Source organism: Pseudophryne corroboree, chromosome 5 (assembly GCF_028390025.1).
Source record: "Pseudophryne corroboree isolate aPseCor3 chromosome 5, aPseCor3.hap2, whole genome shotgun sequence".
In the NCBI taxonomy this organism is placed as follows: Eukaryota; Metazoa; Chordata; class Amphibia; order Anura; family Myobatrachidae; genus Pseudophryne; species Pseudophryne corroboree.
This window is the reverse complement of record NC_086448.1, coordinates 297453299-297467102: the sequence shown is the minus strand read 5'-3', so window position 1 is coordinate 297467102 and position 13804 is coordinate 297453299. Positions and strand designations below refer to the sequence as shown.

The window sequence follows — 13804 nt, the reverse complement described above, 5'->3', positions numbered from 1 at the left end:
GTTTTACAAGTTCGATACTTTGGCCTCTGAGGACCTTCAGTTTGGTCAATCAGTTCTGCAGGAACCTCGGCACTCTCCCACCCGGTTTGGAAGCTTTGGTACTTCTCCCATGGTACTAAATGGATCCCCAGTATCCTCTAGGACGTAAGAGAAAATGGGATTTTAATTACCTACCGGTAAATCCTTTTCTCCTAGTCCGTAGAGTATACTAGGCTCCCACCCGGTGCTTCGTTCTTACCGCACTGTTACTTGGTTAAGTATTGTTTAGTCCAGCTGTTGCTGTTCCTGTTTCCAAGTCTGGTTAGCATGGCTTTCCTCTTGTTTGTATGTGCTGGTTCGTAATCTCACCACTTTTTTATTAACCATCCTTCTCTCAAAGTATGTCCGTCTCCTCGGGCACAGTTTCCTAGACTGAGTCTGGTAGGAGGGGCATAGAGGGAGGAGCCAGCGCACACTATCAAATTCTTAAAGTGCCCAAGGCTCCTAGTGGACCCGTCTATACCCCATGGTACTAAATGGATCCCTAGTATCCTCTATGGCAGGCCTGGCCAACCTGTGGCTCTCCAGCTGTTGTGGAACTACACGTCCCAGCATGCCCTGCCACAGTTTTAGCATTCCCTAATAACAAAACTCTGGCAGGGCATGCTGGGATTTGTAGTTTCACATAAGCTGGAGAGCCACAGGTTGGCCAGACCTGCTCTACAGACTACGAGAAAAGGACTTACCGGTAGGTAATTAAAATCCTATTAAAAATAAAAAATTGTTAAACTGATTGCTTGATAGTGGGATTTGTGTATTTACAACTTGCATTACTTTGTTAGTCTTTAAGAAAATTAAAAGCCGTAATCACACCCACCACCCGAGATTACCTCATTTATCACCTTTTCTCTTCATCCTTGTCTCTGAGCTGTAATACAGTCTTACTCCAGGCCTGCTTGGACAACCTGCTGTAAAAGATAGGAGACAGCAGATTTGTAATGCAAGTCATATTGACTTGAAATATGTGATAGAGTATATGCTGGGCTAGAAGTGGCTATACAAAGTAAACCCTTTCCACATAATATACTGACATGCCACTCATTGCAGTGTATGTGAGCGGGATCAGTATAAAATACCTACAATCAAAATCCCGACAACAATTGGCCGACAGTCAAAATCCCGACAAGGTCAAAATACCGACGTTTAAGATATCGGCAGGTCAAAAAGTCGTCACAAGTTTTTCATTGTTTTTTAGTGTGTTTGTTGACATGGACACCGTATAAGTGTACCATGTCCTCCTCACATGGCTCGCTTCGGGCACGGTGCCTTACTGCGCTCAGCACACTATTCTATTCTTCTTCTAGGTCCACTGGGATGGGAAAGTATGAACAAGTCTGTTTTAATGAAAAACTCATGTTGTCCTGTCGATTTTTTAAATCTCTGTGTTTTGACCTTGTCGGGATTTTGGCCGTCTGTCAATGGTTGTCGGGATTTGATTGTAGGTAAATTGACCGCATCCCATGTGAACCCCTTGGATATGCTATAATATCTCCCCTTACCAAGCAACTATTTAATCATGGGATGATATACATTATTAAAATAATTGTCCTCTGGTTTTCTAGATACAGAAATTAAATACTGCTGGTGAGGCCATAAACAAGTGTTTTGGCACATGGATTAAAGGAAGGAGAGTGCACTTCTGAAAGCATGATTATTGTCTGTCTAACAGTGACTGATGATGTCCATGATGACATTGATTCTTTCTGTTGAAACGTCCATTCCTCTCAGTAAATGTGTAAGTGTCTCGGGGCAGAGATACAACTTCCAGTCTATGTTAAGGTTTTTTTCACCATCTCAGAGAAAGTGAATGTCTGGGGTTTTTTTTTTTTTTGTATCATTACAATTAGAAACAGTTTTTTCCTTTTTTAATTGTCCCCTAGACATCCAGGTTGGACTCTGAGAGTCTAATCATGAAAGGTTCTAAGGCAGGCATGTCCAAACTGCGGCCCTCCAGCTGTTGAGAAACTACACATCCCAGCATGCCCTGACACAGCTTTAGCATTCTCTGACAGCAAAACTGTCAGGGCATGCTGGGATATGTAGTTTCTCAACAGCTGGAGGGCCGCAGTTTGGACATGCCTGTTCTAAGGCGATTTCCTTTTGATGTTCTACATTGGAGTGTGTAGGCCATCTCTGCTGAATTCATGACTGTTGTGAAAATTTATTATTAGAAACAAGCCATTTAAAGTTGTGATACTATGCAGTTTTTACACTTTTTGGTAAGATGGGATCAAGACTATTTGCAACATCACACTTTTATGAATAATGGGGTCCGTTCTATTCAGCGACAGTTGAATAGCGCCGGAAGTTAGCTCCCGGCACTATTCAATACAGCGCCAAGTGACACCAATTGTCGGGAACTGGGGGATGAGAGAGGAAATCCGACAAAAGTGCTGCCGCGTGGCCGGCGCAAGGCTGATTCTGTCGGGAATCAGCCTCGCGGCACGGAGTTAAGTCGGGGAATGCCCGTTCTTTCGGCAATTCAACCTGTTAAGTCAGCGAGAACGGGCCTTCACTGACTTAACATGAGCTGAATTGAATAGCGTCGGGAGCTAACTCCCGGCGCTCTTCAACTGTCGCTGAATAGAATTGACCCCATTGATTCAGAACTCTCGCACAGCGCAGATACTACTTTAGTTGTCTTCCATTAATACAATTTTTCATGTATTGTAGTTTTGCAAAGGCACTGAGGCCAGTATATTAACTGCATCCTGTACTGAGATGTGGTTGATTCGGAACATAGCAACTGTAATTTGCCTGGCCCAACGTATTTTCTCACTAATGTGACTGTCTATTACTGTAATTGAAGATGGCATTTTCTATGGCTATAGTAGTTGTTTAAAAGACTTTAGGCTGTTATGAGTAACAAATGAATGTAAAGTAATTTACCTGGTATGTCTTTCTTTTGTTGTTTAACTATTTCCTTGACCAGCACATAGCCATGTGGGATGGTTAAATTGCCGGCAGTCATATCCTGACTGCTGACAATGCCGCCAGCTGGAATCCCAGCTCACATGGGCTATTCCCACCCGTGGGTGTCCATGACACCCATAAATTGGGAATATAACCTGTGGCGAGCCCGCAAGGGGCTTTCTAGAACTCGCCCCACTGACAGTCGGGATGCCGTTGTCTGTATACTGACAGCCGGCATCCCGTCTGTAATTCCTACTGATCCCAGCCATGTTACTGGTATGTGCGAGGCCCCTTGCAGCGGCAGAAAACACACGTTTCGTGTGCTGTTTAAATATTCTTAGACTATTGCTGTGATATTGCTATATTGGGGAGAACAATTAGGAGTTATCCCCTGCAAACTGACAGGTCACCAGAATGTAAAAGTAGGTGATCAGCACTGGTAGAAATATGCATATGAAGGGGTTACAAAACAACAAAATATATAGGGGTCAATTCAATATGCCGACAGTTGAATAGCGCCGGGAATTGGCTCCCATCGCTATTCAACTCTGCTCATGTTAAGTCGGCGAATGCCCATTCTCCCGGATTTAACAGGTTGATTTGTCGGGAGAGCGGGCATTCTCTGACTTAACTCCCCGGCGCGATGCTGTTTCCTGACAGAATCAGCCATGCGCCAGCACTTTTGTTGGATTTCCTCTTGCATCCCTATTAAGTGTCACTTGGTGCTGTATTGAATAGCTCCGGGAGCTAATTCCCGGCGCTATTAAACTGTCGTCAAATTGAATTGACCCCATAAAGTAGTAACTTCAGTTAAATTACAACATTCAGTTGTGGCTTTGCACAACAAATGAGTAAATTCCAAACTTTTAGCTGTATTTCATTAATACCAACATTTTGCTATTTTCTTAAAATTAAAATTAATACAATATCCTCATCAAATACCTTCAGTAATGCATTTTTTTGTTGGCCCTAGGGCATTGGGGTCGATTCAATTCGGCAACTTATGAATAGCGCCGGGAATTAGCTCCCGACGCTATTCAATTCAGCTGCTAGTTACCCGCAATTGTCGGGAATTCTTCTCTCATCCCCGGGGGATGAGAGAAGAAACCCGACAAAATTGCTGCCTCGCGGCCGGCGCGAGGCTGATTCTGTCGGGAATCAGACTCGCGCCGGGGAGTTAAGTCGGAGAATGCCCGTTCTCACGACAATTCAACCTGTTTAGTCGGCGAGAACGAGTCATCGCCGACTTAACTGAAGCTGAATTGAATAGCGTCGGGAGCTAATTCCCGGCGCTATTCATAAGTTGCCGAATTGAATCGACCCCATTGTAACGTTAAGATATGTATTCACCCTCTCCTCTAATTTTCAAGAAAATACTGAAAATGTGTATATATCAATCAATTTACATACCATGTTAAACAATATCATATGCCTGCAGTGTTAGAAAACAAATGTCTCATCTTCTCTCTGTCATTTTCAGGTTTTCTGACTGAAATATCGTTGTTCAACCAACTACAGTTTGGAATGTGCCAGTATATTGTAATCTAATGGATGATTAACTAGCTCCGATTTAAGAAGTTTCCGCACAGAAGGACTTAAAACAGGGGGGGACAAGATAAACGGAAAAAGAAAATAAAGCAAAAAATGGCGTCAAACAGAAGTCAAAATCCCCATGGACTTAAACAGATTGGCTTGGACCAGATCTGGGATGACCTGCGGGCCGGCATCCAACAAGTTTACACCAGACAGAGCATGGCAAAATCCAGATACATGGAACTCTACACGTATCCTTAACGTTCCCCCTGGGGCATTCTGTTCTTTGTAAATTTGGGGAAACTGACTAAGCCTGGAATAATATGTCCATTTAAGCAGTTTACCACTTCATATTTATTGGAATGCACTAATTATGCCATTTTTTTAATTTTTTTTAATTTGGTAATGCCTTGGTGTAAGTACAATGTCTAATGCTTATTTAAACATTATGTAGTTGAGCTTTGGTGCTCCTGACATTTGGTGGATAGCTGTAGGTGAGGAAGATGTATTTGTTTTCTATGAGTGAGTGTGGTCTTAGCAATGGCTGTTCGCAGATGGTATCATTATTAGTCTTACTCTGTATGAGGACTGAATAGAGCAGTGTATAGATGTTAACTAATGCTAGGCATTTCATTTGGATAGCAGCACTGTACCGTGTGTTTCTCTAAATATATTGATTATGATGTGCTGGGATAGTATGTTGAAATACATGGAACATTCATTATACAGTAGGGTCAAGCAGGTTAGTAAATTAAACAAATTGTTATTTGATTCTGCTGGCGCCCCGTGGAGCAATTCAATTGTTGCTTTGTTCGGGGACTCATGTAGTCACGGGGACACATTTTAGCTTGCAGCCCTCCAAGGGGCCTAATTTGCAGGGGAAGGGACGCCCAGCACACGGCTAGTCCGCCCCGCATGTCAGACCCGGCCCCCCACCCCTCCCCCTCCCTTCAGAAGTACAACAGCATCGTACAGCGGCAATGCTTTTGTACTTCAGGAGTAGCTCCCGGCCGGCGCAGCTTTTGTGTGCTGGCTGGAGCTACTCGTCGCTGCCTGGGTTGCCCCTCGCATGGTCCACAAAATGGCGGCCAAACGCCGACGTGCCGCCCCTTCCTGCCCAGCGACCGCCTCTGCCTGTCAGTCAGGCAGAGGCGATCGCTAGGCAATGACCGCTGCCGGCGCATGCGCACTTCTGACCTGATCGCTGCGATGAACGGCAGCGTGCGATCAGGTCAGAATGACCCCCAAGGTGCGTGTTGAAATGTGCTAAAACACAGTGATTTGGGCGCTCAAACAAGAGTTTGAGTGCCCTTGCCTAGGCGCTTTACGCAGCTAAACCTAATACTAATAAGCACACACGTGGGGCATGCGTGCCCAGTGGAGAGGACAGGTGAAAAGCTCTGCTGGGCACCCAATATGTTTGCCAGTCCACAAAACAATTGAATGGCCCCCACTGGATTAAAATCACAGTAGATTTTCGCAGCTGGTATTGGTGACTGTTTGATATATGCAGTTCAGGTGTTACGAAGATGCTTTAGAGAGACATACTGTAAGCCATGATCAGAGTTTTATTCCTAAAGTGTGTAGAATTTGTTTCTCTTCTGTTGATATTAGTACCAGGGACAAATCTGACACAGCGTCTTCAGTACACCTTACTCGAGTCAAGAGGCCGCACTGTACTTTATATATTGTACAGAAGATTTCATTGTGTTTAAAACATGCACTAAAATAGTTATTTATACATTACAATACCCGACTCCAAGATGGTGATCTGCTGTTTTAATAATATTAATAATAATAATAAGATTTTACTCACCGGTAAATCTATTTCTCGTAGTCCGTAGTGGATGCTGGGAACTCCGTAAGGACCATGGGGAATAGACGGGCTCCGCAGGAGACTGGGCACTCTAAAAGAAAGATTAGGTACTATCTGGTGTGCACTGGCTCCTCCCTCTATGCCCCTCCTCCAGACCTCAGTTAGGATACTGTGCCCGGAAGAGCTGACACAATAAGGAAGGATTTTGAATCCCGGGTAAGACTCATACCAGCCACACCAATCACACCGTATAACTCGTGATACTATACCCAGTTAACAGTATGAAATATAACTGAGCCTCTCAACAGATGGCTCAACAATAACCCTTTAGTTAGGCAATAACTATATACAAGTATTGCAGACAATCCGCACTTGGGATGGGCGCCCAGCATCCACTACGGACTACGAGAAATAGATTTACCGGTGAGTAAAATCTTATTTTCTCTGACGTCCTAGTGGATGCTGGGAACTCCGTAAGGACCATGGGGATTATACCAAAGCTCCCAAACGGGCGGGAGAGTGCGGATGACTCTGCAGCACCGAATGAGAGAACTCAAGGTCCTCCTCAGCCAGGGTATCAAATTTGTAGAATTTAGCAAACGTGTTTGCCCCTGACCAAGTTGCAGCTCGGCAAAGTTGTAAAGCCGAGACCCCTCGGGCAGCCGCCCAAGATGAGCCCACTTTCCTCGTGGAATGGGCTGTTACTGATTTAGGATGCGGCAATCCAGCCGCAGAATGCTCCAGCTGAATTGTGCTACAAATTCAGCGAGCAATAGTCTGCTTAGAAGCAGGAGCACCTATTTTGTTGGGTGCCTACAGGATAAAAAACGAGTCAGTTTTCCTGACTCCAGCTGTCCTGGAAATATAAATTTTTAAGGCCCTGACTACGTCCAGTAACTTGGAATCTTCCAAGTCCCTAGTAGCCGCAGGCACTACAATAGGTTGGTTCAAGTGAAAAGCTGATACCACCTTAGGGAGAAACTGGGGACGAGTCCTCAATTCTGCCCTATCCATATGGAAAATCGGATAAGGGCTTTTACATGACAAAGCCGCCAATTCTGACACACGCCTGGCCGAAGCCAAGGCCAATAACATGACCACTTTCCACGTGAGATATTTCAAATCCACAGTTTTAAGTGGCTCAAACCAATGTGATTTTAAGAAACTCAACACCACGTTGAGATCCCAAGGTGCCACAGAATGCACAAAAAAGGGGCTGAATATGTAGCACTCCCTTTACAAATGTCTGAACTCCAGGCAGTGAAGCCAGTTCTTTCTGGAAGAAAATCGGCAGAGCCGAATTCTGGACCTTAATGGAACCCAATTTTAGGCCCATAGTCACTCCTGACTGTAGGAAGTGCAGAAAACGACCCAGCTGAAATTCCTCTGTTGGGGCCTTCCTGGCCTCACACCACGCAACATATTTTCGCCAAATACGGTGATAATGGTTTGCGGTTACTTCTTTCCTGGCTTTTATCAGCGTAGGAATGACTTCCTCCGGAATGCCCTTTTGCTTTAGGATCCGGAATTCAACCGCCATGCCGTCCAACGCAGCCGCGGTAAGTCTTGGAACAGACAGGGCCCCTGCTGTAGCAGATCCTGTCTGAGCGGTAGAGGCCATGGGTCCTCTGATATTATTTCTTGAAGTTCTGGGTACCAAGCTCTTCTTGGCCCATCCGGAACCACGAGTATCGTTCTTACTCCTCGTTTTCTTATTATTCTCAGTACCTTTGGTATGAGAGGCAGAGGAGGGAATACATAAACCGACTGGTACACCCACGGTGTCACTAGAGCGTCCACAGCTATTGCCTGAGGGTCCCTTGACCTAGCGCAATATCTAGTTTTTTGTTTAGGCGGGACGCCATCATGTCCACCTGTGGCCTTTCCCAACGGTTTACCAACAGTTGGAAGACTTCTGGATGAAGTCCCCACTCTCCCGGGTGTCGGTCGTGTCTGCTGAGGAGGTCTGCTTCCCAGTTGTCCACTCCCGGAATGAACACTGCTGACAGTGCTAAGATGTGATTTTCCGCCCATCTGAGAATCCTTGTGGCTTCTGCCATCGCCATCCTGCTTCTTGTGCCGCCCTGTCGGTTTACATGGGCGACTGCCGTGATGTTGTCTGATTGGATCAGTACCGGCTGGTTTTGAAGCAGAGGCCTTGCCAGGCTTAGGGCATTGTAAATGGCCCTCAGTTCCAGAATATTTATGTGTAGGGACGACTCCTGACTTCACCAAGGACCAGGGTATCAGCCGATGCATCTGAAGATGCGATTCCGACCACTTGTCCAAGAGGTCCTACTGAAAGGTTCCTGCATGGAACCTGCCGAATGGAGTTTTGCTTCGTAAGAAGCTACCATTTTTCACAGGACTCGTGTGCAGTGATGCACCGATACCTGTTTTGGTTTCAGGAGGTCTCTGACTAGAGATGACGGCTCCTTGGCTTTCTCCTGCGGGACAAACACTTTTTTCTGTTCTGTGTCCAGAACCATCCCCAGGAACAGCAGGCGTGTGGTAGGAACCAGCTGTGACTTTGGAATGTATAGAATCCATCCGTGCTGTTGTAGCACTTCCCGAGATAGTGCTACTCCGACCAACAACTGCTCCGTGGACCTCGCCTTTATAAGGAGATCGTCCAAGTACGGGATAATTAAAAACTCCCTTTTTTCGAAGGAGTATCATCATTTCTGCCATTACCTTGGTAAAGACCCTCGGTGCTCTGGACAGTCCAAACGGCAGTGTTTGGAATTGGTAATGGCAATCCTGTACCACAAATCTGAGGTACTCCTGGTGAGGATGGTAAATGGGGGACATGTAGGTAAGCATCCTTGATGTCCAGGGATACCATGTAATCCCCCTCCTCCAGGCTTGCAATAACCGCCCTGAGCGATTCCATCTTGAACTTGAATTTTTTTATGTATGTGTTCAAGGACTTCAAATTTAAAATGGGTCTCACCGAACCGTCCGGTTTCGGTACCACAAACAGTGTGGAATAGTAACCCCGTCCTTGTTGAAGTAGGGGCACCTTGACTATCACCTGCTGGGAATACAGCTTGTGAATTGCCTCTAGCACAGCCTCCCTGCCTGAGGGAGTTGTCGGCAAGGCAGATTTGAGGAAACGGCGGGGGGGAGACGCCTCGAATTCCAGCCTGTACCCCTGAGATACTACTTGAAGGATCCAGGGATCCACCTGTGAGCGAGCCCACTGATCGCTGAAATTTTTGAGGCGGCCCCCCACCGAACCTGGCTACGCCTGTGGAGCCCCCGCGTCATGCGGTGGACTCAGAGGAAGCGGGGGAAGAATTTTGATTCTGGGAACTGGCTGACTGGTGCAGCTTTTTCCCTCTTCCCTCGTCTCTGTGCAGAAAGGAAGCGCCTTTGACCCGCTTGCTTTTCTGAAGCCGAAAGGACTGTACCTGATAATACAGTGCTTTCTTAGGCTGTGAGGAAACCTGAGGTAAAAATTTTTCTTCCCAGTTGTTGCTGTGGATACGAGGTCCCAGAGACCATCCACAAACAATTCCTCACCCTTATAAGGCTCTATGTGCCTTTTAAAGTCAGCATCACCTGTCCAGTGTCTGGTCTCTAATACCCTCCTGACAGAATGGACATTGCATTAATTCTGGATGCCAGCCGGCAAAATATCCCTCTGTGCATCCCTCATATATAAGACGACGTCTTATGTTCGCAAAATAGTATCCCTGTTTGACAGGGTTACAGACCACGCTGCAGCAGCACTATCTGCAGGTCTCAGTCTAGTACCTGAGTGTGTAAATACAGACTTCAGGGTAGCCTCCTGCTTTTTATCAGCAGGTACCTTCAAAGTGGCCGTATCTTAAGACGGCAGTGCCACCTTTTTTGACAAACGTGTGAGCGCCTTATCCACCCTAGGGGATATCTCCCAGCGTAACTTATCCTCTGGCGGGAAAAGGTACGCCATCAGTAACTTTTTAGAAATTATCAGTTTCTTATCGGGGGAACCCACGCTTTTTCACACTTCATTCACTCATTGGATGGGGGAACAAAACACTGCCTGCTTTTTCTCCCCAAACATAAAACCCTTTTTTAGTGGTACTTGGGTTAATGTCAGAAATGTGTAACACATTTTTTATTGCCGGGATCATGTAACGGATGTTCCTAGTGGATTGTGTATATGTCTCAACCTCGTCGACACTGGAGTCAGACTCCGTGTCGACATCTGTGTCTGCCATCTGAGGGAGCGGGCGTTTTTGAGCCCCTGATGGCCTTTGAGACGCCTGGGCAGGCTCGGGCTGAGAAGCCGGCTGTCCCATAGCTGTTACGTCATCCAGCCTTTTATGTAAGGAGTTGACACTGTCGGTTAATACCTTCCACCTATCCATCCACTCTGGTGTCGGCCCACAGGGGGCGACATCCCATTTATCGGCATCTGCTCCGCCTCCACATAAGCCTCCTCATCAAACATGTCGACACAGCCGTACCGACACACCGCACACACACAGGGAATGCTCTGACTGAGGACAGGACCCCACACAGCCCTTTGGGGAGACAGAGAGAGAGTATGCCAGCACACACCAGAGCGCTATATAATGTAGGGATAAACACTATCACTGAGTGAATTTTCCCCAATAGCTGCTTGTATAAACAATATTGCGCCTAAATTTAGTGCCCCCCCTCTCTTTTTAACCCTTTGAGCCTGAAAACTACAGGGGAGAGCCTGGGGAGCTGTCTTCCAGCTACACTGTGAAGAGAAAATGGCGCCAGTGTGCCGAGGGAGATAGCTCCGCCCCTTTTTCCCGGACTTTTCTCCCGCTTTTTTGTGGATTCTGGCAGGTGTAATTATCACATATATAGCCTCTGGGGCTATATATTGTGATTATTTTGCCAGCCAAGGTGTTTTTATTGCTGCTCAGGGCGCCCCCCCCCCCCAGCGCCCTGCACCCTCAGTGACCGGAGTGTGAAGTGTGTATGAGGAGCAATGGCGCACAGCTGCAGTGCTGTGCGCTACCTTGGTGAAGACTGAAGTCTTCTGCCGCCGATTTTCCGGACCATCTTCATGCTTCTGGCTCTGTAAGGGGGACGGCGGCGCGGCTCCGGGAACGAACACCAAGGACGGGTCCTGCGGTCGATCCCTCTGGAGCTAATGGTGTCCAGTAGCCTAAGAAGCCCAAGCTAGCTGCAAGCAGGTAGGTTCGCTTCTTCTCCCCTTAGTCCTTCGATGCAGTGAGCCTGTTGCCAGCAGGTCTCACTGTAAAATAAAAAACCTAACATATACTTTCTTTCTAGGAGCTCGGGAGAGCCCCTAGTGTGCATCCAGCTCGGCCGGGCACAGAAATCTAACTGAGGTCTGGAGGAGGGGCATAGAGGGAGGAGCCAGTGCACACCAGATAGTACCTAATCTTTCTTTTAGAGTGCCCGGGCTCCTGCGGAGCCCGTCTATTCCCCATGGTCCTTACGGAGTTCCCAGCATCCACTAGGACGTCAGAGAAAATATTATTACATTAGGGCAAATAAGTCTATGGAACAGATCTTTCATTTGGGGGGAATTCAGTTGTTCTTTGTGCGGCTGTTGGTAATGGGCGCCTGTATGAAACAATTGTCTGGTCAGGCACTAATGCCGCAGGCTCACACATTTCTGCTCCCAGCCTCCTGAGGTGGGTGCTCTGACTGGGAATTTAGATGGGTTTAGAAGCTTATAGCTTCTAAACCTGGTGCTTTTGGGCATGACATTCACGATAATTAATGGGTGCCCAAAACAACTGTATTGCTCAGGCGCCCATTCATTATTGCTGCCCAAAGAACAATTGAATTCCCACCCCCAGTGTGGTGTTATATTTTAATTCCAAAATAGAAATATGTGAGAAAGCAGAACCCTGTACAGAAAGTATCACACAGTGTTTAATAAGTGCTTAATTTTCCTGTTGTGTATGGGTGAGCCATGTCCATACCTGCTCTGCTGTATGTTTGTGCGTCATACAGTTGCTTTGCAGACACCATTGAAACTCCCCTGTTACTTTTGGTTTAGTGTTCTTACTACATTATGTGTAATCTGCTGTGATCAAGAGTATTTATTGTCTGTAAAATCAGAGTACAGTTCTGTTAAACAGAATTACAATAGTAGTGCACATACTATTTTATACCGAAAGACATAATTTCTTCTACAAAAATCAGATTTTAGCATGGTGCATATTTCTGTGCTAAAAAACAATGTATACAGTATGTAAGGTAACCTGATACAGGTTGAGTATCCCTTATCCAAAATGCTTGGGACCAGAGGAATTTTGGATATCGGATTTTTCTGTATTTTGGAATAATTGCATACCATAACGAGATATTATGGTGATGGGACCTAAATATAAGCACAGAATGCATTTATGTTTCATATACACCTTATACACACAGCCTGAAGGTCATTTTAGCCAATATTTTTTATAACTTTGTGCATTAAACAAAGTGTGTGTACATTCACACAATTCATTTATGTTTCATATACACCTTATACACACAGTCTGAAGTTCATTTAATACAATATTTTTAATAACTTTGAGTATTAAGCAAAGTTTGTGTACACTGAGCCATCAAAAAAACAAAGGTTTCAATATCTGTCTCACTCAAAAAAAAGTCCGTATTTCGGAATATTCCGTATTTCGGAATATTTGGATATGGGATACTCAACCTGTACTGAACAGTATTGCTCATTGATCTCCCTTTCATAGTTGATGCTCGTAGAGTTGGCCTATGACAACTGGTTTTGCTCCCGACCTTCTGTGTAAAGGAGTCCAGTGGTACCGTAAGTGCTGCACATGGCCACACTTACTCGTGGCTGAGAGTAACTCACAAGTAATTGAATTGACCCTGTAGACTTGTGGGTTAATTCATTTACTTGCAAATTAATCATGGCTGTAAGTGCGGAATGAGCAGTTGATAGATTTACTGTGGGCCCAAAAGAGGGGTCTGATTGTGTGGTCACACGATATGCCTTTTAGAATTGGCTTTTATTTTATGATTCCATCTTTGTCAGAGTTTGTTACATTGCTAAAAAGATTCTGCTGTTTGTTGAATGTGGCGTTGGAAGTTGCACGACAAAGGTGTCTGTGTGGCTATATCAAAGTGTAAAGAAAAATGTGTCTAAATGGATGAATGCGTATTGTGGGGTAGATTTATTAAAGCTTCTAAAAATAAAGTGGCGTTTCCCGTAGCAACCAAACAGATTCAGTCATTTTCTATGATGCAATAGAGAAATGATAGCTAAAATCTGGTTGCTATGGGCAACATCACCACATTTAATTTTATAGAAGCTTTAGCAAACCTACCCGTCTTCTAAAAGCACTTCTTCATAGCTTACCTGTGTGTTACAGTATTTTTTATTTTTTTTACATTTCTGAGATCCAAATGTAATGCTTTTCGCGAAGCAGACAGCCTTGAATTCAGTTTGGATGCTGCCTGCATCTTACAGCCTATTACATTTGGGCCACGGTCCTGTATGTTTTTACAAAGTTGCACTGTGTGACATGGGAAGAGTGTAAA

The 13804-nt window shown here is 45.4% G+C and overlaps 1 protein-coding gene across 3 annotated transcripts in view; it reads left to right on the top strand.

Moving 5' to 3' along the window:
- The window catches only part of CUL1 (cullin 1), a 198271-nt gene that overhangs the window by 44974 nt on the left and 139493 nt on the right, over positions 1 to 13804 (top strand). For 2 of the 3 annotated variants that reach the window (XM_063922435.1, XM_063922434.1), the window contains exon 2: positions 4433 to 4736. In XM_063922435.1, the coding sequence (XP_063778505.1) occupies positions 4597 to 4736 (140 nt within the window). In that variant the 5' untranslated portion in view covers positions 4433 to 4596. Of the gene's footprint in view, positions 1 to 1601; positions 1775 to 4432; positions 4737 to 13804 lie in introns of all 3 variants that reach the window. The other variant, XM_063922436.1, reaches the window with a different exon arrangement.